Source organism: Hirundo rustica, chromosome 3 (genome assembly GCF_015227805.2).
Source record: "Hirundo rustica isolate bHirRus1 chromosome 3, bHirRus1.pri.v3, whole genome shotgun sequence".
Taxonomy (NCBI): Eukaryota; Metazoa; Chordata; class Aves; order Passeriformes; family Hirundinidae; genus Hirundo; species Hirundo rustica.
Window position 1 is genome coordinate 1,854,818 of NC_053452.1, and position 26,726 is coordinate 1,881,543.

Genomic DNA, 26,726 nt, shown 5'->3' on the forward strand with positions numbered 1-26,726 from the left:
GTCTTGTGTACTTTTTTTATTTGTGAAATGTACGTTCTGCACAGAAGAGCCAGTACAGTGTTTCACAAGTCTTACATTTACTCCAGATACCACTTATAGATATACGTATGGAGTCATCAGCATAGCACTTGGGGATTTAAAAAACTCTAATAACCGTATTATTATTTTATTTATGTTGTGTAGTCCATTTTAAAATAAGAGATTTCTTATTTATTTTAATTTCTTGTGTTTTGAAGTATGACAGAAGGTGCTGCATTCTTCCTGTCAGACCCATGATGAGGTTAATCTTTTTAATAAGTGTCCTGCATAAAACAGGAGTCTAGCACACAGCTGGAGAGTAACAGTGGAGTTAAGAGGTTTGCTGCTGGAATACTGATAAATATCCATCACTTCTTGTACTGGGGAGAAGGGGACAAGCGGTGCAGCCATAACAAAATTTTTACTTCTACTTTTAGCATTTCCTGAGCATTCAGGGTTTAATTTAAAGCAATTGACTTGACAGGTCAGTTATAAACATCCTATTTATGTTCTCAGCTAAAAAATGCAAGTAAGGAGAAAATATGTGAAAACTGGAGGTTTTTGACCTGTAGTTAACTTTATAGCCTTGGAAGGAGGGGTTCTCAAACTTCTCCAACAGTGGTTTACATCTTACCAGAGAGCCTTCAGCGTATCTGCTGTATCTCATCTCCTTAGAGGCTCTCTTGGCCAGGATGGCACTTGGTTTTCTTCCACACCTCTCGACGGGAATTGAGGTAATTCCTCAAGCAGACAAATCAGGAGCTTGTGCCCGTGTCTTCATCCCAGCTTCTCCTCAGTGTCTGACTGAGAGAGGGATCTGGGAACAAAAACCGTGAGTCAGGACCACATCACTTGCCAGCTTGCCACGGGCCACCAAGTGGTTTGTAAAGCCAAGTGTGAAGGAGGAAAGTAACCACAGCATGGTAGCTAGAAAAGCCCTGAAGGGCTGTTGATGATGATCTTGGGGTTTTGCAAATACTCCCTTAGGTGTTGGTACATACCAGAAAGATGAGAAACAGGAAATGCTGCCAGCTCTCAAGAGTTGTTCTGAAAAGTCTCTTGATATTTGGGTTTTCTGAAAATGCAGGCTTTAGGAACAGGGAAGACATGTGGGCATATGTAGTGAAAAGATGCTGAAAACTCAGCATGAAGGACAAGAACCACAAATGAATTGGTTTCATAATTAACACTTTTTTTTAATGACATCTCTTTCTTAACTTTGTAGTGTTTGGGGTTGTAATACCGGAGGACCTCGGGCAAGCAAAGGTCTCTGGTGACCTTATTTCTCAGCAGTTGAGGCAGGGTACCGTGTTTGTGCATTTGTGTTGTGAATGATCCTAACAACTGTTTGCAGGGTCATAGTCCCCACCAGTGTGGGAGCACGTTTGGTATTGGGATTTTCAGCGCTGTTTCTGTGTGTGCCAAGACCGTGCAAGATAAATGAAACAAGTGAGGGGCTCCTATCATGGCTCAGTCATTTGCCTTGAAATTAAATTCAAGAAGGAGGTAGAGCATGGTCTGCTCAACCCTGTTGTGTCTGCTGGGATCTACAGCATCTTTTCCTTCTACACTGTGCTTGGCCTGGTTCTATATTAACACTTACTGGGAAGAAAGCACTGTCTCTCCCTTCTCATCCTTCTCCAGCACAGAACTGGGGGTGTTTATTTCCAGTGGGGACACTCTTTGCCTCCTGGGAGCTCTTCATCCTCATGGGTTTGGGAGTCCTTTCTGTTGCTCAGCCAGGAGGGATTTTTTCGGGCAGCAGTTTGAACATTATTCATTTCAAATCATACATTCATTTCACAGAAAAAGATTTTTGTATCCTCTTCCCATGTATCAAAACACTTCTTTTAATGTTCCACCTGTCTTTGGAATTTCCTTTCTATGGGCTAGTGATAAGACCAGAAAGATGCAGTGACTAACTCTTGGACACTGCAGGCTTTGATAAATGTGGAAGAAATCATGTGGTTTCACCAAAAGAGAAGCAAGTGTAAGTATAAATCGTGTACGTTCTCGGTTAGATCCCAGCTCATGGCATTGTTTGACTTTGTACGATATTTCACTTAGCTCTTAGAGAAGCTTCTAGCACTTGGGATTGCAAATGAAAGGTTGAAAATGCCACCCTGACTTTGATAGGGGGGCAGTGGCTGTGGGTAGCTGGGAGAAGTAGATCTTGGAGGTTCCCTCTGCCCCACTCCCTTTCTGGCATGAACAAGGAGGAGAGGAGTCCTTGACACAACTGCTCTCCAGTCCATTCCCTGGCTGCCCTAGGAGCTCCATAAGGGAAGGGCGTCTGATGAAAATGGGGCTGTAGGAGAACAGCCTAGATCCTTGTCTGCACATGCATTGCCATTTTCCTGCTCTGCTAGGGAGCTTTTTTGGCTGGGGAAGGCAAGTTTCTGGCTCTTGGCCAGAAGAGAGCTGATACTTTCAAAGTTCCTCAGCTAGGCACAGAGTTTGGAACTGGCTGAAGCTTTGCATTTCCGGTGCCAGCTGCTCATGATTTGACTAGAAATACTTTCCTAAGATGTGTGAAAAAATAAAAGTGATTAAAATTCCCGGGTTGCTGATTTCCATTTGAGTCTGAGTAGTCACACTTTTATTAATATCCAGTAATTTCTGTCAGTGGCGGCGTAACCTCAGTCCTCGTCCTTCGCACTTAGAGTGAAAATGTAACCTCACCTCGTTCCAGCACAGTGTGGTTACTGCTCCATTGCAAAGCTGTGAGGGGAATCAGAGCTTCAGTGCCCTGAGCTCCCTGGAATAAGCTCATGGCACATTTGCTGTTGCTGTCGGGATATAGGTAAGAGTTTATAGGAACGGTTTTTGCAACATCCGCCCCACGAAGCGCAGCACCACAAAAAAATCTTGCTGGATGCAGGTTTTTAGAGAAAAGGCAGCCCAGACATTCAAGTAAGAGGAATGAGTTGGATGATGGAGTATAAAATCATGATCTAATATCATTGATTTTTCTTCTTCCTCTGTTATAATGGCTTGAAACTAAATGATGACAGAGGTAGGATTATCTGGCTTTCCTCAGGATGGTATTTACCCATGTTTTGCTTAAACTGCTATGGGTAAAATAGTTTTGTATCTGCTTCTGATAGTGTCTTCCTCCACTGCAAATTCTTCTATCACTGCATTTTAAGGTATCCATCATCTTGATATCCAAATGCCAATTAAAATGCAGAATTATCACACAGCACGATTAAAATAAAAGTCAAAGAATCCTGGTTTACAAATCTCTTATCTGAAATTTATCTCCTTTTCAGTCACTGTTTCTTCACTAATTGCAAAAACAAGTATTTGAAAAAAAATTATAGCTATCAGATATTTTGTTATCTGGCCATGGGGTATGAAGTGTTTTTAATTGTTTTTCTGATTAACTTCAGGCTTCCAAATTTAAGTAGAAGCATATTTGTGTTTTCCATGTGAGATCCTGTACCTTAATAATGGTTGAGTATGTTTGTGGTACTGTACAAGGATTAATGAAATACAAAAAAACCCCTTTGCTGCTGCTGCTGATTGACCACTGATGGTAAATGTAATTGAATTAGCAGTGCACTAAAATAAATGCAGACAAAATAAATATAGACAAGAAAATCTGGTGAAAGCTTCTGTAATGTTTTAGATTAATAGGCATACAGAATTCTTCACATTTTTTATTACGTTGTCCCTAGATGAATTCAAAGTAATTGGGGTGGTTAATTTTATTTACACAGAGCCGTTCACAGCGCATTAAATAATAGAGATAATTGAACAAGAATTGTCAAGTGTGTACTGATATCAGACATATTACAGAAGGGAATGTGCATAAAACTTCATTTCTATGCAGCCATTGTTTATGGTAATTAAGTACACAGATTTATCCCTTGGTTGCCTTCCAAGCTTATGGCAACTGCTATTGTTGTGCTCCATTAATATGTAATCAGGAAATAGTTTAATTTTCTAATCTGCAGTTTGAGAATTCACTTTCTAACAACTCTTAATTACTGCATTGCCCTAATGATGCTCATGGTTAGGAAAACTGAACCAATAAACTCCATGGAAGAAGCCAGAGGGGATTATACTTCCAGAGGTGGTGCTTACTTAATAAACTTGTTATGCCTTCACCAGAGGGAGCTCAGTGTCCTTCAAAAGCAACTAATTTTATATTTCAGAGTTGTACATACCCACGGTGCGAAGAGTTAACGCGCAGCGTGCGGTGGGGGCGGCCGCAAACGCGATTCACTAGAGAACCAGATAAGCGATACTATCGCCATTTTGGTGTTTTTCCTACTTTATACTAATTCTGGAATTTAATTGCGCAGGAAATAATGCAGGTGGTTTAATCTATTGTTTTAAACTGTCCTCCTGGGTTTATTTTTGTCGAGTTTGTTTTTCGTTCGTTAGCCGCGTTGGCTAAACGCGGTATCGTGAAATCTTGCACAGACAGATAAGCTCTATGTATTGACGGGTATCTCGTAGTTGCTGTTTTCAGGGTGAATCTTAAACAGTAAAGGGGTTTCTTTTCTTAATCATTTGCATCCTCCACTGGCCCATCATTCTCCCTGACTGCTGTTTCCGTGCTGCTGCTCTACCTAGTGCAACTGCAATGACAGCGCTGAAGTTATTTTGGGTGCGTGCTGTTGCTCTGTGATGACAATCCGGCCACTGGGATCTTGCAGTCTATCTGTGCTGCCCTGCCCAGGAGCGTATGGTCTTGACGAGATGTGAAAAATGAGAGTTAACATCTGCTGAGGCTCACCACTGCTGTGGTATCGTACACCTTGGTGGCTCCTCTTAGTGCAGCCAGTCCTGTGGGGTGCGTCTTGACAAGTTCTGCCTTTTTCATGGCAATTACTGTGCCTTGAGAGTCTTTTACGCGTTTATCTTCTGAGCTGGGGGTGTTGTTTATTCTTCTTCGGCTCGCCCCCGATTTCAACAGTGCATGTGCTCAAAATGGGGCAGGATTGCCATCTCCCAGCCGCTATTTCCCCCCTCCTTTTTCAGTGCATAAGCTTGCTTGTCAGTAGGACTAATTACACAGCGAACCAAACAGCAAACATTAGAAAACCTGTAAACACATATGTTGTGTCACTGCAAATTAACTCTTACCAATCAAAAAAGCAGCATACGCTTTGTTGTCACATGTGAAAGGGAAGTCACATGTATTAATTAGTTAGCATTTTGCACAGCTTTGAAGGTATAAAGGACTGAGGTTTGTAAGAGGGAAACATTTGAATTTCATAGAAAAGGAAAAAGGTTGAGCTGAAAAAGTACAGGCGCAAAAAGGGAGTTAAAATAGTTGATTTAGTCTCTTGTAATAGAATGAAATTTCCGCTTCTCGAATTAAATCTCATCCTGGGATGAATTTGTAGTCACTCTTTTCGTTGTAATATTTTATACTGCTCTTTGGCTTTTGCCAGTGTCAGGGCACTAAAACTTGGGTCCCGGGAGAAATGTTCTTCCTTTTAAATGCATAAAAAATAAAATGGACACATGCAAAAGGTTTTAAAGTGATAAGCATTTATGCACTACACACCTCAGTGTGTGGACATATATGCTGTGTTTTGGTTTAATAGCAGTCCAGGGCACATATATAATGGCGTGTTGCAGCCTCCAAGTACATATTTAATTAAACCATACAAGTTGTCTAGCATCAGATAATAAGAAATAACACAGCTTTCTGCTCGTCTGGCCGTGTAGCTTTTGAGGCATAAAATGCAGAGTTTGTTTCTGTCAGAGCACATGTAGGAAAAAAGGAGAGACCAAAGGTGCTGGCTGACCATCAGGTAGCTGAGAGCCTGGGCTCTTGTGTCAGGACCAGAGCTTCCCTCTATCTCCCTCATCTTCATTGCAGTCAACAGCTGCGGTGAGCCTGTGCCTTACAGCTATATTATCTGGAAGCCAGGTCTAGAATATATTTTTTTCTTGGGCAGCAGCAGTATCTGGCTGCTTCTTTGGACAGCTTCAGGGCTGGCTGACTGACACCATTGTTAAGCACGCTCGTGTCTGTGAAACTGGTTTTTGGAACCGTCTCAGGGTCAAGTTGCCAGTAAACTGTCTAAGTTGCTTTGTGCTTCAGGATGCTTTTTTTGTTGGTGGTGGTTTGTTTTGTTTTTTTTTTTTTTCTTTCTCTCACCTATTTGAATGATGGAGAACAAACTCCCTGTCAGGTTAACAGAATCAGTCCCTGTGCCTATGTGCTTGTGATTATAATGCATAAGGGGGACTTGTTTTGGATATTCCTGTGTCTACTGTATTGCCTCAAAGGATAGGTCACTGACTGATTAGTAACCTCTTTGCATAATTTTCCCTTGTGAACTCATTCAAGAGTGAATTTTCTACCTGTGCTGTTGCATTAAAATCTGCATAGAAAGACAAAAAGAACTTCTACCAGAACAAGCTGTTATGCCCAGAGATAAAGCAGGCATTCACGGGGCTGAAAATGGAAGCAAAATAGATAAACATGTATGTATCATCAGGGTTCTTTTCCTGCACTAGGAGAAAACAAAGATGAGGATGAGATTCTCTGTTCCATTCGGTGACTGCTTTGATGCTCTGGCTGCCCTGGGCCACTCATTCCCAACTGTACTCACAGAAATGGCTTTTATTTTTTTAGCTTGGGAGATGTGTTTGGCCATTAAGTTTTCCAGCAGGTGGAAGTGCCAAACATCAGGGTGGCATTCAAATATGCTGCAGCAAAGTGCACGCATTCAGAAAAAATGCACCTTCCTTTATTTGTGGGAAGACTCAGAAATACTGCTATAACCCAGGCTGTTAGTGTATGTGGAAAGGGCCAAATCCTGAGATGGGGCAAGCAGACGTAGCTCCCTTGAAATAAATGAAATTATTTCAGTTTTAGAGCAGAAGATCTAATGTTACACTCCCTGTTTTCATTCATAACCACAGCTTCTGAGCTGGGGACACTTTCAGGCAGCGAGATTTTGTCCTCAGTAGTAAAGTATGGGCTGAGACCAGACCTCCAATGTCTGCTCTTTTGCCTGCTAATAAATATATTGCACCTTTTCAGGCAGATTTCTTAGGGGATGGGTGTCCTAAAATAGACCTGTATGGCTTGGTAGAACACATCTCCATCAGGTGAGTGGTGAAAAACATTTGGAAGTAGAATCCCCCTTGATTTCCCTACACCCAAAAGGCTTCACCTTTGAGAATTTAAATATTATTTCTGCTTAGGAGTCAAACTGCTCATCATCACCCTAGTTTGACTAAAGATTTAAGCTGAAGTACGTGAGCAGCATAGAATACATTTCTTGCTCAGAAACACAAACAGCTAGCCAGGCTCTAAGTATATTATCAGGCAAGTTCTTTCAGAAACGTATTGCTAAAGAAGCTTAACATTAATTATTGTAACTTTGGGAAGATTACATCCACACTAGCCTTGTAAGAAGCAGCATACACTTCTTGACCTCCAATGCTAGAGCTTTAAGACACAAGAATGGCATTTTACCAACTTTAATGGGATAACCAGTATTAATCTTTCAGCAGTAAGGGAAGAAAAAGTGTTTAGAGTATAATACCCTTCTGAGTTCTGATAGAGGCTGCCTGTTGTGTGTACTGCAGTCATAATTCATTTGTTTCTCTCTGTTGTTTTGGTTTTGTTTTCTTAATTATTTAAGGAGAAAATCATACTAGATTTTTTTTTTTTTAACTAACCAATTTACATATTGGCTTCTAGCCCCAGCCGTTCTTTCTGTTTGAATGCCAACTTTTTTTATGTGGTCTGTTTTTTAAAATTTCTTGCCAGCAATATTTGTGAGAGCTCTGCTGTATGTCTAGTAAAGAAAAGCCCGAGAAGTTGCAATTGCCAAGTCGCAGACCTTCCAAAATTAATGGGTTTCCTTCACTTCAATTGAGTACACGGTCTGCGAAGTAGAAAGAAAAAGATGTACAGTATGAATGAGAGCTCCTATCCCCCCTCGTAGCTGTACTGCTTGGGAAACACTGGAGTCTGCCTCTGCCGAGGTCACTTGTTTACCTTTCATAAATACAGAGTAAAAGTTAGAGTTTCAGAAGGCATTCTTAATTAAAAACGAGGTTGATGCCGATGTGTGCTTTGTAGAATCCACAATGATCAAGTCCCAAATAAAGGAACTGCAGCAGGGTTTCAAGCACATCTCTATTTACATAGTTCAGCGCATGAGATTGCTGGATTATGATTAATTTTAATAGCTACATTAAAAAATACATCTAACATCATTCTTAATTAGAATAATCTCTAAAGCCAGTTAAATGTTTCAGAAGACAAACAGTTTAATTAGCTAACCTACAGAGGCTCCCCTCCCCCAAATGTGCAGTAGTCTTAGACTTGGTGTTAGCCTTTCAAGCAGTCTTAAACAATCGGATGAAAAGGGATTTTAGGAAGATTAGAGGACGGGATGCTTTAGACGTTGTCCGTTAATCATGAGATACGCACCATCTACAAAGTTTCACAAAGAAATGAGAATTTAAATAAAATTTACTTTGGTTATCTGGTTAGCATGAATTACAAGTTATAACATCCAGTGATAAGACTGTTTAATAAATGTATTCTTTTAATTGTTGATATGAGCAAAAGTACATGCCGGGGTGTAGTAGCAAGTGATATACCAGATTAACATTCTGAAAGGGACAATGCTTTTTTTTCCCAGAAACCAGGCCTTTGTTGAACTATCCCAGGGTGCCACTAGAATTTTTTTTTTTTTTTTAAGGATTCAACTAAAACTTCAAATAGAATTGTTAGAGTTGGATCTTCAATTTCTCTCCTACCCATCTTCAAAGTGGTTTCTTTTTACTTTTTTGTTTTGTTTTGTTTTAATTTAAGAAAGATTACTTTCGGAGCTTAGTGGATTTGTTGGTTTTTTTTTTTAATTTGCTCAGGTACAACTTTTTTTTTTTCCATACATAAGGAAGGCTAAACAATTTATACCTTCCTCCCCCCTCTGCTTCTGTGTTTTCTGCTTGATTTCTTCTTAGTTAAAAATTAGAGGATTTTTTTTGATCGAAAATCTACTGAGAGGCAATAGGTACTTGCAAACCTTTTTTCTGAATGTGCTGCACAAATTCTCCTTTCTCATTTTTCCTGGGAGATCTGTCATTGCCCTTTTATTTCTTGAAGCCAAAAAAATTACGTTTCTCACCTAAATTTAGTTGCAGCAGCACCAAAACACTTCTTTTCTGGACTGAGGTGACTTTATTTTCAAAAAATCCCCTGGCTTTCAGTCCCTATACCAACCCTGGGGGGAACTGTTTACCTGTGCAGAGCAGCAAAAGCCAGCTCTTAAACAGGAGACATTGACCTCCTCCGGCCCAAGTCCCCCTGGATTTGTGACAGACAGACCCACAGTGCACGGAGCCCCTTGGGGAAATGCAAATGTCAGCAAATCACCTCTTTCACCATGGGGCTCCCGTCGGTCCAGTGTCACACCTACCCTGGGATGCTGGAAAAGGTGTGTGTTGGGCGCCCCTTCCCACTGCTCAACCGGAGGTGAGGGCTCGAGTCGAGAACAGAAAGAGGGGAGAACAAGAGGAGAAAGGAAACAATTCTGGACATCCACAAGTTGGCTGATGTGACCCTGTGCCACCTACCAGCATGCTGGCTGTGACCCAGCGACGTGATACTCCAACAGGCTGAAAGAGATGGCTGTCTCCGCTTTCTTTCGGCCTCCCGAGACAGCTGCCTGGTAGGGACCAAATGGCAGGGAAGAAGAATATCTGCCTCACACCTGCTTTCTCCAAACTGCCTGCCACAATGCCACCGTGCCCACCAGGCTCCCCTGGGAGGCAATCCCGTCCCCCGGCCCCCCTCTCCGTGGAATACCAGGACAGGATAGTTCAGATAGTTTTTCTCTTCTTCAAAACATCATTAGGATTGGAGGAAAAAAAAAAAAAAAATAATCTCTGGCTTGCACGTTTTGCATAAATACATGGTAAGTTATCAATTGATGTTCAAATAGCTTAATTGAGTTTGAGGGGGGAAAGGTCATTTAATTGGTCTATTGAAATGTTAACAGAAACAGATATGGCAAGGGATAGACTTTAATGGCTGCAGTGTGGCACTGATGTCTGCATTCACTTGCAAAATTGTTAATTAGGGCACTTTGGTAGTTCATTTGCTTTTGTATTGATGTGCTTAGTCCAACGAGAGAAATTGGGTTTGTATATGGTATTTACACGGGGCAGCAGAGGTTCACCATACAGTCGGGAGTGAGGAAAATACAGTGTGAATCAGAATTGGGTTATGATTTGTGACAGTGTCTTCATTGACATCCTGCTGGTTATGGCAATCATTTTCTAGTGGCTGGTGTATTTTTGCCTGTGATTAAGTTTGATTTTTTTTTTTTTAAATTTTTTTTTTTTTTAAATCATTGTAGTTGTGCACTTGAACAATGCTATAATAATGTTTTGGTTTTTTTTTTTTTTTTAAAGTTAGGTATACAAAGCTTTTTAGGCTAGATAAGAATAAAATGCACAGCAAAACAAGGAATTCCATATCTGTGTTTGGTGAGCCCTGGAAGGAGGTGTTATCTCCTTAAATGCATACCAAAAGAACAGATTCAGTTGCAATTCCCGGCCCACAGTCATCAGAGCCAGTGAAATTACAAAACCACTCCTTAGTTTGTGCCTCAGGTCCATCGCGCCTCCCTTACAGAACATAAACCTTTAAGGTATTGGCATTTTGTCAGTGGGAATGGTGAAATTGCGTGGAGTGTCCACTAGCATTTTTCGAGGGCTGTAATTGCAGGGATTACTCCGGGTGCTGTTTCCTAACAGACTTGCCGGATGCAAAGCTTTTTATATTTGCCTTGGCTGGAAGAAGGCTGCATTGAGTACAGTTCATAATAATACACTGTATCCTAGGTACTCTGTATAAACAGAGGCAGCAAGGAAAAAAAAAAGAAAAAGGGGGTGGGGGGAAATGCAAGTAGCTGTGAATCATAACTTTTACACCAGGGATCCTGTTGTCCTACCACAGCAAGCTGGGAGAGAAGAGGACGTTTTGCAGCGAGCAATGTGCTGATTTTAGCAGCTCCCAATTGAAAAGGACTTTTTGTTCATTTTTCCCTATATTGTACTTGCACATTCGGGTGCCGTTTTCTGCCGCTTGCCTCAGGCTTCGGGGGCTTTGCCCTGTAGTTTTCGAGGGGGCATTTATTTAAACTGCAGGCATTCCTGTAGCCAGAGTGGACATCGGCTCCATTCACTGCTATGTATTTGGGAAAGTACTTACATGAAGATCACAAATATGCGCAGCGCAGCTATCTAGTTCTGCAAGTTTAATCCCAGCCCCAGAAAGTTTCATTGTGGCCCTATGCAAATGTATTTACATAGGAATGGGTCTTGGGTCCTTTAAAGAAGGCAACAAAGTTGGAAGACTGAGGCCAACAAATAAATGAAAGTTTCTCTAAATCCATTGGATAATAGAGGCAGTGTTAAGGCTAACCACAGTGTTGAACTAAACAGAGGGATTACTCCTGGGTTTTGCATCAGTTGTTTTCTGCCGGGTGGCCTCACTTGTCAAAAAAAAAAAAAAAAAAAAAAAGTTTAACGGGCCAACATTCACATGGCACATTGAGAAAAGAAGTATGCTTAATTCCATCAAAGCTCAGAAATCAGTCATTAATTTATTCTAACCTCCAATTGTTGGTCATTTGTGAAACATCTGGCCTTTAAGTCATAAGGACCTAAACGTAAATACAATGTGAGTTCTGCTGAGGATGGAAGCTGGGGGTGCCGTGTCGGTCTATGTACGTGAGCATGAGCGCACATATGTGTGTGCGTATTGCAGAGCCTGCCACTTCATTCTGGAGACTTTGAAACATATTAAAATGAATCCTTCAGTTAATTTACTCTCAAAATTAGATTATTGTTCATTTGCATCTTGGAGAAGTTCTGCCATTCAAAAGAGTCTCTTCCTTCATGGTGGGTTAACAGTTAGATATTTAGCAATCTTGCAGCTTGCTAGTCAGAAATAGTTTCTAATGAAGTTGAAATTTGAGATAGAAAATATATAAAAGCTTTCAGGAAAGACATACCCTATTTTCCATATGGCTAAGTAATTGTTATGATATTTGTTTTAAAGCTGGACTTAGACACTCCTGACTGCCCTCTAATTTGATATGGCTGGTCCCGGCGATTCTTCTGGAGGAAACTTTCGTAGTAGAATGCAGTGAAGGAGATAAATAATTTTGCAGCTATAAGCACACGGCAAAGTATAGAAAATAATTCGGTCGCCCTTACTGTCGTGCAGATAACAGTCTCCAGGTTATTTGCCTCTGCTGGGAGCTGGAACCCAAGTGAAAAGGAACTGAGTGTTTAAATGGAGATTTGAAATAAAGGTAGCATCTCGGAGCTGACAAAATTCTACCTTTTGTTAGGAGTAAGACTGCTATTTAATTCTCGGGGTTAGGGTGTTGTTTTTATTTGGGGAGGGATTACAGTTCCTCACGTAGCTCAAATGTAGCAACACCTCCTGTGATGAAATTCCTTGTATTTCACACGAGTGAAATGAGAGCCATAGAGTGAAATTAGATTATAAATATGATGGAAAAATTTAGATCTGTCAATCCACAGGGGAATCTCAGAGCTTTCTGCTTTCAGGCAGTTACCTTCTTGTACTACTTTTTTGTTTGTTTTTTTAAAGACCTCTTTGGCCTGACCATTTGCTTTTCTTGCTCAGCAGAGGCTGCCTGCAGCTCTCGGGCTGTTTTGACATAGAGATAATGATGCTGTCCAAATGCATGACAAAAAGAAAGAATTTTGTAGGTTATCTATCAAGCAGCTCTTTTCCTCAATATTTATCCTTTCCTCCTTGCTGAGTAAAGATATCTTGAGTCTGCACTTCATTGTGAAATTTACTGCATTCCAGACCTAGATCCATTGTATCTCCTTCCAAGCTGAGTTTATTCCTTTCCTACTAAAAGGATATCTGGCGATTGGCACCCGTTATATTAAAGGAAAAAAAAAATCTGGTGGGTAAATCAGGAGTAACTTGATGTCTCTTTAGCCTTGTCCCTGCCACAGCATGGCTGGAATTTGGTGATGTGGACGGGAAGCATGTGGGAACCCGTGGGCACTCGCATGTTGCAGGTTGCGCGTACGGGCGCGCGTGTATGCCCGACCCACCAACACAATACGTAAAAAGTCACGTTTCAACTTTGCTAAAGCACTCATTTCCAAGGCACTGATGTCCAAAGCATTGGTAGGATAGTGGAGATGAGAGGTGGGGGGAGGTGGAAAAAATCTCTTTAAACAGCTTGTGAAATGTAATGTTTGAAACGGTTCTTTGAGAACGTGCAGATTATGGCTTGTGTAGCGACTCTTCCCAGCTCTCTGGGAAATGAGCTGTTGACATTCTTTTGGGTCATCATCCGAGATAGGAGGGCAACCACAAGGATTTAGCAGATAAATTCATCCAAAAAGACCTTTATCCATTTCATTGCAACTTGGAAACATTCATGTCGAATAGCAGCATTAATGTAGCCCTTTTTAGCCCTTCAAAGTGAGCCTTATGTTTAAAAAAAAATGAAAAAAATGACCAGAGTAATAACTTCTATAGGTCTTCTAAGAGGTAATTCATTATTTACATAATTCTGGAGCATAAACCCATCTTTCCTTCAAGGGGCTCTGAAATAGAATTGAGGCTCTTATACAGAGTCTCTTTTGAATTCTAATCAACTGGATCTGTCTCAAATTCATTTCTAGTTTATTGTAAACAGTGGAATTTAAATTAATTTCTTCTTATCTTGTCTTTTGAAGAAAACTAGGAGCATGTTTAAAAGGTTTTATTTTTAAATACAGCTCGGACTTTATTTTATTTGGCGATTTTGGGGGGTTTGGGGGTTTTTTTAACTTTATAAACCAGGTGTCGGGCAGGATGGGCTTTGACAGCCAGATGACAATTACGCATTAGCATAGGTGATTATAAAATAAATAGGAGAGAAAAAATTACCTTTTTTTTTTTTTTTTTTTTTAACTTGAACTCAAATGATACTATATAGGCTGAATGTGAGGCAAGGTTCCCACAATGCACTGTGAAAACCTAGGCTAACAACCACCCCGCTGCGTTGAAAACCCCAAAAAAAGACAAAAGCACAATGAAATAGAAAGCTTACCACCGGTAGCTTTCAAAACGACAAACTAGGCAAACTATACATCTCCACCACTCCAATTTTGTCAGAATGCTAATGAGCTTGCTCTGATCTTTACTCGGCTTCCCGTGTTTTCTACATCTTCAAGGACCACATGGCGCTAGCAAAATAAAGACAACTAAATGAGAATTTCGAATGCTTTTTGTGTTGGGACCTGGTGCCTTTCAGTTGACGCACTCGTTGAATATTCTCAACTTAAAAGCGTACAACAGGGGGCTGGGTATGAACTTTTTAGCAGGGGGAAATTTGTACAAAAGTAAATGAGTGTGATGAGGAAAATATGAGAAAAATTTCTGATTAATTTCCGCTCTATAATATCAATGACACCTTCAGCCCCTCTCATACTCCTCTAACAAGAGATGCTGATAAAAGATGAATGATTCTGTGTTGTTCACAGTGAATGTTTAGTGGTTTTTTAATAGCGGCATTCTACATAAAAGACACCAGGAAGTACTCCGCATTAGCAGTTGAGATCACTAGTTAATAGGATGATGTCTTTTAGCTTTTGTCACAAGATTATTAGAAAGGATGGGTTTCTGTTCTCATCCCGACATACTTTAGAGTGCTTGTTGAGCACAAGTGCTAAAATACAGGTTTCTCAGTATTGTTTCGCATGCAAAGTAAAAGCCCTTTAAATGCAACACCTTTTACTTTTTTTTTTTTACCAGGTGATTTTTGTCATTGATCTCTTATTTGCCCCCTTTAGCTGCATTAATCATTTGGAGTGGTCTGCTTCTCAATGGGGGCTTGATGATGTATATGTGTATAGATTCACTATCAAAAAATAAATCCCTTATGTGCTCTGCCCCTTCACAACCCTGATTATCGAGCTGTATTTACCAGCCTGTATTATACCATCTTGAATGCTCCTTACTGGAGTCGCCCAGTCTGCAAGAGAAATCCGCGCTGGAGTAGGGAGGGGTGAGCTAGGAAGGAGGCATCCTATTCCCTAAGCCAAATTTCATCTTTCAAAAACAATAGAATTCACAATTCTCTTTGGAATTCCCCAAAGTAAATGCAGATTTGTATTCACCAGTGTCAGGGCTTGGGGAGGAAAATGATGAATGTTCAGTTTTGCCTGAGAGATGAATTTAAAAATTGGTTTTGTTACCTCTTCAAGCTTGCAAGCATAGTATGAATGCTTGTATGAAAAGTCTGAAAAATATCTGTGCATGTACATAAGGAGAAAAAATAAAAAAATCACGGTCTTATCATATATTTCATATCTGGCCTAAATGAGGAAGAATCATCAGTAACACCGTAGGTTTTATAGCAGTTTGTCAGCTTTGCTTTCCTGCACTGCTCTTGTGCTTGGGTCAGCATGGTTAATCTCAGGTGAACCAAGAACTTGCCAAACCATGAGACGGAAATGAGTTGACCAGTCACGATGTGAAAGACAAAGGTGCACATCCCAAAGCAGAGCAAGAGGAAGGACAGTATAACAACAGCCTTCCTGGCAAGGTAGAAAATGTAAAGGTATCGCTGAAAGCAACATTTTTGATGCTTATCTTTTTACGTTTAGCATAAGAAGTGAGTGAAAGCATTTCAAAGAAATTCTAGATGCGTGACTGCTACACATGTGGTACTGGTTTGGGTCCCTGCTCGTGCTGGTTTGTGAACCTTCTCTATTGGAAATACATAACAACCAGAAGGATATTACTGATTGCAATTCGTGTTGGGTGGAAGGAAAGGTTTCTGACATGAGCAAAAGATTTTTACTCTAAGGTGATAACAGTTCACAGAACTATGCCTTGGTAGTTGCTGCTTGTTTTGAAAGCAAAGCGATATTCTAAAGCATTTGCCGAGATGTGTCTCCCTCCATTGTGCAGAAACGTTGACTTGCTGCCAGGGTTGTGGTAATGGGAGCTTTGACAACTACCAAAACCCCGGGTGAGAGGAGCGCAGTGACACTATGATCGAGGTCTCGTTCACAATATGGTAACTGTGCCTCTCTGTGGCACCCGAGTGTGACGTGGGTGACCTGGAGCTCTGTAGAGATGCCTGCTAAGACACACAGTGCAAGGTCATTCGTGAGAGTTTGTTACTGCAAATAAAGTGGCACGCCAGTGAGCTGGTTTTCTGACAGGAGTCTTCAGGGCCCAGATCACAACACATACACAAATTTCTGCCCAAGCATGCATTTCGTAGTTGCCAGAATCACGCATTTTATGAACGATTGGGAACATCTTGAGTTCTTGAGGTTTGTCAGCCTCTCTCCGGTTTCCCTTCTGTCGTGTTGCCTCCTCAGTCTCTTACTGGCAAACTCTTTCCGATATCCATCCGTCTCTTTCCATTAACAGTTCCTGCAAAACAGACTTGCCTTTGGTGAAGGCAGACCATCTGGCCGTACTTTTCCAATGTTTCTACAGTGTTTCTACAGCTGAGAAGCTTCCACAAAACAAACCTCAGAGTTTGTCTCTAATTGGCCACATCTCTTCAGTCTTAGGTCTGTGCATTGGTAGGCAAAAGTTCACAGGAGGTGACCTTTCCAAGACCAAACGTGGGCAGCATGCCCGTTCAGCCTTCCCAGGCCAAATTCATTAAATCATTAAAGCAGCTTGGTGACCATATTTATTTTTTTTCTCCAAATAGCACAGAATCCCATTGGCTGGAAGGACTGAGTGATAAGTCAACTCCACTCCATGCACTTCCCTGGCTTTTGTAGCCTCATCATTGCCTTCAAAGAACCTGTCAATAGGTGGAAGCCAGCTTGAAGAAGAGAGTCCAAGTAGAGCACTGCCTGCATAGCAGGGGGCTACTCTGGGAGAGCCCTAGGCACTATGAATGGGCTTGCGAGCCTTCCAAAAGTCTTACAAGACCCAACAGACACTTGCTTCTTTTAACCGATTTCCATCTTTCTTTGTGGTGTTGCAGTATAAATGCTCTTTCATGTGGTAGGCATGGTGTTTGGCTTTCTGCCTGGAGTTAGCTTTCTCTACAACCAGTGTCTGCTGCGAAGCGAAGGCGAGGAGTGACGCCCTTCGGTCACCCCGCGGCTCCTGGCCCACAGCGCTGCTGCAGCCTGCAGAGACCACTCTTGTTTTTTCTTGGGTTTCTCCCCTTTACCACCAAAAACACCTTTTCTGTTGCAACTGGGAGCTGTGGGGCCTTGGGACTCCTCAGCCTAGCCGAACTCAACCCAGTTAGCCCTGGGAAGGTTGGGAATCCCAGAAGTACAAACCTGCCAACCCCCAGTTAAGAGTACAAGTCTTCATTAACACAGATACAAGGTCACATCTGTTGCCATCATCATCATCTCACTTCAGGCAGTTGCTCGGGTTAAATTCAGCCCTGTCCATCAAAGAAGTAACTTTGTAATGTCCACTACCCTTTTCCGGCTCCACGAGACTATGTCCTGACGGAAGTAAGGCAACATTTGGTAAAAATGGAATAATGTGCTACCTAGTAGAGCACACTCCAATGACTTTGAGGTAAATGGCCTCTCACTTATCTTACCCAGCTATCACTTGCCACATAAACAGGTATCAGACTGTTCTAAGGAGTAGTTATGAGCTGTACTATCACTCATGATAAAGCTTCCAACTCTACTTATAACTCTGCAAGTGAACTAATTTCATCTTCCGTACCATCATCCCTCTCTTGCTGGATTTCCAGGCATAATCAACATTTTTTGCCATGCTTTCAAAAGTTTGAGTGTATCAGTTAATAGTGCATGTTTTCCTCTGCTGAAATTTCTTCTGAAACTGTGCTATGGGAGAAAATTTGGGTACGTAGAGTACCAGAGGGTGATAAAGCACGAGTGTTGGTTTTACTCAGTGCTCAGATTCCCTGCAGGCACTTGTCCTCGAGGCTTCACTTCCTTACAGGAATCTCCAGGTATTTCAGTTGGATCTCACCTCTTGCTGCCTGAGTTTTGGGGCACAAAGTTTCTTGGTCCGGATTGAAGGTCCCATACTTAAAATATATTCATAATCTTTATCCGCTCCAGGCATTCTGTTTTGGTCTGTTTTCTGTTATTTTCTACTGGCCGCTGTGTTGACTCGTCATGTAGAGAAAATCAGTGGTCTTTCAGGTTTTATCTTCCACGATTTGTCTTTTTTGTGGAAGTTTCAGTCCTGTGATAATTTTAGGCTGCCCAGATTGCAAGGCCACAAAATGTTTGTCTTCCTGCGAGTCAATCCCGCTGCAGGTAAATAAATCCCTGCACGTGGCGAGGTGTGATCAGAACCCTGACCTTCTGTTTACACAGCTCTCCAAATTTTAAATAGTTAAATAGCCTCTCCGATTTCTTTTATGGTTCAGAAGCCGAAGAAATTATAGCTTTTCCTGCTTGATATTAAAGTGATCTGATGTGTGCTTGTGATAAAGGCATTTCCTTGGTGGCAGCTCTGTTTCATTAGGGTTACAGTACTTTGGGGGCTGGAATAGAGTCAGACAATGCGCTGCAATGTAACTCTGCCTGGCAGATTCTTGGCAGTCGATTCCTACCTTTATGAGACTCCATTGTGTGGACATCAATGTCTCCTTCTCAACTGCTCTCAGACAGCAAGTTAGTGGCCATGAATTTGCCTTTCTAATGTTCTTAGGCGCTTTCCCATCCAGCTTGGACTCAAAAACTTGTGCTAGGGTTTCATCCGCTAGCTACCACTTCTGTGGTGTCATCTAAGCAACAGCTCCACCTGCTTATCTGTTGCTGGCTCTTTGTTCATTTTCAGGGGAGGTCCTCTTGCCCTGGAAGGAGGAAGCTCAAGGTGGAGCAGCCCATCCATTCATGCTGTGAGGTGTCTGTTGTGGGTTCTGTTCTGACACCGATTACTTGGAAAAAATACTTTATCCAAAGTTCTGAGCTTTTCCACTAAAGGAAAGCCCTCTGAAAGCAGAAGAGGGTGATTTAAAAAAAAAAAAAAAAGTTTTTTTTTTTGGGATGCCTGAGTTTCACTCAGTGAAAAATTATAGACCACTGGTCATTTAAAAATTTTCACTGTAGCTTTCAGTTGTGAGAGAGGCATTTTGGAGTAGGTCTCGCGTAATTCTGCTTTACAAAAAAAAATCTGTTGTAAATATAGGCTTTTCTGCTTAAGTATTTGTTAAATTCAGTAGCTCACATTAAAAACAAGAGCTCGTCTGTGCATAAGTTGTTCACAGTGAGCGAGATGAGGAGACTGTTAAAATCAGTGGGAAGTGTGCTGCTGACTTGGAAGTGTTTGAGACCTTCCACCAGCCTTTGTTAGCCATGTGAGGTTGGTCAGCTGCTGTTACTCATCCCTTGCCGTGTTCCCTTTCAGTGAAACTGTAATGTCCACAGCAAATCAGCCCCACAGTCTGGTCCAGAGCGCTCCACTGTAGTGGAACAGGTATGGGTTGAACCCAGGCAGGGGCAAGAATCTCTGCAGGGGCCAGTCACAGGCTAACCTGGCCCCAGGGAACATTTAATTTAACCCCTAAAAATTAAAGGTTAGCTTGTGTCCTAAAGCAGGAGGATCCAGTTCCTACCTCCCGTGTTTTTTTGTTTGTTTATTTGAATATTTATTGCTGCAGCTTTGCCTTTCCATATTCAACATTCACCCTGGTTTTAATTCTTGCTGAGCTCTTAGTTTCAACACTGCCTCGTGGCGACGAGTTCTACCGGTAAATGATGAGGCTTTGAGGAAAGATCATTCTTTTTATCGGTTTTAAACACACCACCTTCAATTTCAGTGCATTTCCCCAGGTTCTTACGAGACAAGATGAGACACATCCTAGAACTATTCTTCATTTGCCATTCATGTTCTCCTTCAGGTAAACAAGCCAATCTGTCCACTTGCTCCTAATACAGAAACTTGTAAAAACTCGTCCCTGTGATTGGGTGAATGCAACTTGGTTTTGTTGGGGTTTTTTTTGTTTTTTTTTTTTTTAAGCAGACAAATAAAGACAGCGGGGTATGTTTTCAAAAGACCTTCCTGTTAAATTTGTGGAATCCACTGGCATTTGAACGGCTCTCAGTAGTCACCAAGCTTCTGTCAGCTAGAAAATAGCCCAGAAAGAGGAGCAGAGCAAAGTCGGCCAGTTTTTGTTGTTATTTGCCCCGCTCCAGTTCCCATGCACTGGCATTCTCCTGCTGGCCTCTTCACCCAAGTGTGTTGAGTGAAGAAAGCTTCTTCTATTCTATTTTAAAACTGTGTGTAAACATCAGCAAATGGATGAAGAATGGGCTCTGTCTTAAGTAGGTTGTTTTTCGTGTAGTTCTGTTGAGGTAAATGGGGAGACATGGGAAGGTTTCTGTGTTTAACCATGACACCATGGCACACACACTACGCACAGTGCAAATAAAATTTAAAAACAATTACTGCTTAAGACGGCGTACAGAGTGATTTCTGTAAACCTGTTATTTCTTGCCAGGCTGAATGGGCTGGCTTGGGATGCTGATGTAAACCCTTTATTATTTATCCTCTACAGGTTGTAATTCATTTTTGCACAATAGCTAAATACATTTACGGATTTTTAAAAAAATATTAATCTATTGTCTTATCTTGACAGATTTACGATGGTATAAAGTGTAGAGGAGTTACTGTATTCATCCATTTACACCGTCAACTCATCTTGTCCCTGCATGTTGTTGCTTTTTCTTCCTTTTTAAATGGCATTCTCAGTGTTTTGTAGCACTTCCTTCTCTGTTTTCTTAGCAATGTGCAGGTTTACTATGTTAATCCATATTGCGTTTATCTGATGTCTAGCTGCCCAAACGGCTTAAAAATAATGGGTTCTAATGGTACATACATACACTGGTAGCTGGCTGAGTTTGAAAGTACTTTCAGCAGGAAAGAGGGGGAAAAAAAATTGTTCTTTCAGATTGATTCACAAGAGACATTTGTCAAGATGTTTCTTATTTCAATAATTTGGGTATAATTAGCTTACAGTGTAAACAAAAATCCATTTGTAAATCCAGAATAACATGAAGGAAGATGTGTTTGTAAAAGTCTGCCAGGGAGCTGGGCGACATTAAAATAAGCTAGTTGCTTATATTGTTCTCAGAAAATGGTAATGTGTTTGTTACCGTGCTTCTTGAATATTGTAGAAGAAAACTGACTCAAGCTGATTTCAAATAACAGTCAGAAATATGTGTGATGAGAAGGGAAAGGGATTTGGGGTTATGGTTTGCTGTTTCGTTTTTGTTTTTTTTCCTTGGCTATCATTAAAATTCCCACTCTCAGTACTTTGGCTATCACTAAAATTTGTTCCAGTAAGGAACAAAATTACCAAACTTGATGCTGCAGCCTCTATTGAATCCTGAGCAGGAGCTGTTACAGCTTGGAATCGCGACTCAGAAGCCAGTAGGAGCTTCTGGTATCTGAGGGCAGAATTTAATGTCCTGTGCTATTTGAGGCTTGGTGTTGGGCTCATTCCTAATCATTGAGGAGGGTTCTGGTAGATGTCAAGTGAAGAGAAGAATAGAGCACGCATCCTTCACCACTCAAGCCAGACAATGAAATTAGAAAATGGCACTGGGAGTTGATGTGAGAGAATTCCCTTGGATTCCTAGAGGAAGAATAAAACAAGAATGAATTAATTAAAAGAAGAAAAAAAAAAAAAAAAAAAAAAAAGGAAAAGAAAAGAGGTTGGGGGGGGTGGCGGGGAGAGGCAGAAAGGAAGAGGGGAAAAAGAAAATAAATGAGAGAAACCCTGCCAGAAGCCTCCTCAGGTTCAAGTCCGACATTAAAAACTGTATTGACTTTTCACATAAAGGCGCGTGTACTCACTGTTTCATCTGAGTTTCTGGTGCTGCATTTTTCAAATCTCTTACCGAGCAGTTTGCCTGCGTATGATGTTTGCAGCACTGCCCGCTCTTATTTTGAAGGCTGTTCTCAGAAGTCATTATTGAACTATAGGATAAAAAGGTATAAGCATAATTACGTGTTAAAGAGAATAAATATGTTCTGCTAGATAGTTAACCAGATGAGGTTAAACAAGATAAGATGAATTCTGGTCTTTTTAGAAAACTGGCAGTCTTCATTTTAAGCTACAATGTAAAGTGCTTTATCCTGAGATTAGGTATTGTGGCAGAAGCTAAAACTGCCTTTTTCCCCTAACCGTGCCAGAATACAACCTCCTTTTCTTTCCGCGCTAACAAGACTGCTTTACCACCACAGCCCACTCTAAGTAATTAAATCAATCCTTTGTACTTACCGTATTCTCCTCTAGTGACGGTACTAGATCTGATTATATGCTTCATGCATATTCAAAGTACAGCACTGACAGCTCTTTAATGAGCTCTTACTTAATCAGTACGAACAATGTTCATCTTGTTCTTTTTTTCCTCATACATTAGAGCTAGGAACAGTTGGGGAAAAAATGAAACATCCAGCATTCATTTGAAAAATATATTGTACTTTGAAAAGTGTCTAAGCTGGAGAAGTTGCATTCTGCCCTTTAAAAGTCTGATGGACAAATTGGATTACTAGTATTGGATTAAATAACAAATGGTTAGAGGAGAAATGAGAAAAGCTCGCTGTGATCACAGGCTTTAATATTTTTTGTTACTTATAAAGCTGAAGGGGTCTTTAACCAGTTATTAAAGTCAGGATTAATTTGTAATGGTCCAACTTACTAGCTTTAAAAGGGTTTTGTTGTTGTTGTTTATCAAAAACAATAGTGTAATGCATGTATTATGGAAAAAATTTAAGTTTAAGATCTGTGGGCTATTTATAGATTTTCAGCATCTTGTACTGGCTTAGATAAGGGGTTTGCATGTGTGGGATCGATTTGTTCTCAAGCATGGGTTTTTTACTTCATTTAAATAATCTGTACAGTGGGTTGTTGTTTTTTTGTTTTCTTTTTTTTCCCCCCAAGAACAACACAGACAGTTTCCAAATTTAAATTTTCAAGTGTTTGTAGCAAGTCAGTTAAATACTTGTTTTACACTCGGAAAGTGGAAACAGCAACCACCCCGGCAGCAAGCCTGGGTTTTACAGAGGGAAACCGTGTTGAAGAAAGGCTTTTTCTAGATTTCTTATTTAGGAATTGTAAATGTCAGTCTAGCTTGCAGTATTGGTGCAGCAAGAACACTCGGTTTTTCTTTGTTGAAAGTGTTTCGTGTGCATCCTTTCACCAAGTTAAAAAAAAAAAAAAAAAAAAAAAGAAGTAATGCTCTAATGCTAGTGTATTTGCCAAAGAGTTTCTTTAAATTTCTTATATATGGGAGTTCATCTTTATTTTGCTTGCCTGGGAAGAATTTGTTTCAGCTCTGTGCACAAGAATTTAAAAGCTGACTGTCAACAAATGAAATATCAGGATCGACTACTATTAATATTGCACACATGTGTCATTTCACTGATCAAAAAGGCCTTCGCCGGGGTAAAATTGGCCTTTTTCCAAATTGCAAGCTTTTTCTCAGCTTTTCCCTTTTTGCTCTTTCTTCTTTTGTTGCTGCCCAGGGATTTGTGCCTATCGCAGCCGATATCACATGACCGGTGTCAGGGCATCACATGGGTCCAAAGCGAATACAAAAACAGATTTAAAATTCTGTAAAAACAATCGAGACTTTGTTAACTCACTTTTAAACCGGCCCGCTCTGTGGATGTTGCATGTGCTCTGGTGTCAGCACGGGTGTATTAAAACAGGCACCTGTGCAGATCTGACACGACAGCTCCAAGCTTTACCCAGAGCTTTTCTCATTGTATGTTGCAACTAAGTGTGTTTAGGAGGAATGCATTAATAGAAAGAAGATTACATCTTAAGTTTATGCTCTTAACCTGAAATTGCACAGTACGAAAGTCAACCAAGTCAGGTCCACCGTCAAGCCAAACACTTTGGAGACATTTGTCTCTCCCATTTCTTCGCCAAGGCTTGCAAAATTAAATGCAGCAAGGGCTTGTGTTTATAATCTTTCAGCCAGACATCCCAGTCCACCCCAAAACCAGCAAATTGATTGAAACCTTAGTGTAGCCACGGATGTCTGGTTGTGAGAACTTTGCCACGTTGCCAATAAAAAATCTCATGCATTGCAGAATAGACTGGACATTTTTGCAAGGATAAAAAAAAAGGCAAAAAAAAAAAAATCGCCTTCTTCTTGACCTCTCCCCTAAATAAGTTTCGACTACTTGGTGCATTTCAACGAAAGGTTGGTAATGCTGACTATTATCCACTCCTAAAAGCAGACTCAGTACAGCAGCAAGGCCTTTGATGTGTAACTTACCAGCAAAGTGTACTGAACTGATGAATATTGTTGTAAATGCCGTGGTGTGATATTTTTTGCACAAAACTCGGAGTGGAGATTATGGGGGAGAGCATTTCTACGTGTCAGAGTTCTTCTTTCCTTGCTCCATCGCCCTGGGAGCTGGGCCCTGCTGCTTTTGCTTGGAAAATCACTGTGGGTCCATCCACACTTCGGGATGCTCTGCCCTTCCTATCTCACTCTTGGCAAACTGTGGCTCTAGAAGGGAAATTCCTGGAAATTCCATTGGCCAGGCACTTCCCAGGTGGATAAGTGGATAGAAGTGGATGTCTCCTATCAGAAAGGAGAGCGTGCCACATGTAACTTTTCCTTACTGCGTGGGTCCACCAGTTCCACGCCAAGCTGGCCCACTTCCCTGTTCATGCTCTTTTCCTGCCCTTGTGTGGGTGCCTCATGGCCGTGGCAGAGGGAACCGAAGAGTTTGGAGAAGGCTGGAAACCTTTCCTTGCAGGCAGGAGGCTCATGGCCTGGTGAGGGTGTGATTCTCCACGTGGGTCTGGGCTTGCACGCTGCTGTGGCCCTGGGGTGTGAACACGGAGGTGGCCAGCATCTGAAACGCTCCCATCCAGAAACTGAGTGCTTTGGTTCAGGGCAAGGCAGTATTTGTCTGGTGTCTTTCCAGCTCCAGGTGCTAGAAATGCCTTCTCGGCAAGTAGGGATCCTGTGGTTTGATTTAGTAAGGCGGCATCCCCAAGTGTGCAGCACTTTGCACCAGAGATTTCAAACGCCTTTACAAACACCAGCACCCTTGCAGGATCAGTACAGGTGATTATTCCCATGTTGCACACGAGGTGCTTAAGCTCAGAGATGTACCCACACTCTCCCAATGAAGCACTGTCAAAGCTGGGAAGCAAACTCACGGGACCATGCTCGTGCTCCTTTGCCTCAGTTCCAAGTTTATTCCAAGATTCATTTTAACCCTCTGAAGTGTTTGAGTTTCATAATTCAGTGAGGACCTCAAGCTCATCGCCTCAGCTTGAGGGATGAGAATAGCAGGTTTCCACAGAAGCACAGCCTCCACAAAGGACTTTCTCCCTGTTCTTGAGAGGGTGGAATTCGGCTCAGCCTGTGGAAAGCACAGTCAGGAGCTCATCTGGACACTCATCTGCCTTTCACTCACGGTGCAGGAGTGGTTTCACAGAGCCTTAGAGAGTCTGGCAGAGCTTAGCACTGCCTGCAGGTCCTGATCCTGATCCTGATCCTGATCCTGATCCTGATCCTGATCCTGACCCTACCTGGGTTGGGTGGGGGCTAGGGAAAGGGCTGCCAGCCCATGCAGACACACATGGTGCCCTCAGGTACCTGGATCCCGAGACTGTTTGTGTTTGTGCAGATGCTCCCTTTGGTTGCAGGTTGAGGAGAGCAGCAGCTCTTTCCAGCTCATCTGGAAGAGTGGCCATGAGCGCAGAAGCTGAGCAGGTGCCCACACTTTAGCCAAGAGTTCAGGATTAGCATCTCCTCTGCAGCCACTTTGATCCTTGCCGCGTCATCCTGATTGTGCTGGGTTTACATGGGTGGGGTGGATCTTGCCTGCAGGAATTGTTTTTGGTTTTGGTGATGGCCAGACATCTTTTAGCAGTGAGGGTTTTTCACTGGAAGCATTGCAATGATGTAGTTCATTTGGGAGAATTTAAAATACACAGCCCTTTTAAAAGGTGTTTATTTAGGTCAGGGCATCAGCATGGTAAAGAGCACTAAAATGTGTCCTGGAGGATGGCTGCTTTCAAATATATTTATTTATAAAGCAGGCAGGACTTGCAGTCACGTGATTTTTTTCTTACCATTTGAGACTATGCCTTGTCATGCTCATTGTTACTGGCAACTGATAACTCCAAAACCTGAAGTGAAAATATGTACCTCAATTTGTGAAATGCCACATAAGTAATGAAGTTCTTTTGATTGCAGGAAAAAACACAGAAGAAGAAGAAGCTATGATGCAGGAGTGGTTCATGCTGGTTAATAAGAAGAATGCCTTAATAAGACGAATGAACCAGCTTTCTCTTCTGTAAGTACAGATGAACACAGGTATTTAGAAAAGGATGATTTACTCTTCAGATGGATGCAAAACTTTTTTTTTTTTTTCACTCTCTTACTGTTAGGCTTCAAGAGAAAACCCCTCAAAAGTGAGTGGTGTGGATGTGTTACACGTCGAGTAACTTGTTTTTCTCGTGTTTGACACTTGAAAATGAGAAGCGTGTAATGACACAAGAGTAGCCAGAGCTGTGAAAAAAAGAAATCAAAATAAATATTAACCACTGATACATTTTTAAAAGCCCAGCAGTAGAATAAATTTTTAGAAATGCACGCATAGATTTGGATTGTGCCTCAGATGAGACAGGTGAAGTCTGTTCAGAGAGAGAGCCAGATTTTGAGTCACTACCTGCTTTGCAGAAAATCCTCAGTCC

The 26,726-nt window shown here is 41.4% G+C and overlaps 1 protein-coding gene across 13 annotated transcripts in view; it reads left to right on the forward strand.

Moving 5' to 3' along the window:
* Nucleotides 1-26,726, forward strand: part of EHBP1 (EH domain binding protein 1) — a 204,312-nt gene that overhangs the window by 169,003 nt on the left and 8,583 nt on the right. For all 13 annotated transcript variants that reach the window (XM_040058768.2, XM_040058771.2, XM_040058774.1 and 10 more), the window contains one exon: nucleotides 26,227-26,326. In XM_040058768.2, coding sequence (XP_039914702.1) covers nucleotides 26,227-26,326 — 100 coding nt within the window. The remainder of the gene's footprint in view (nucleotides 1-26,226; nucleotides 26,327-26,726) is intronic.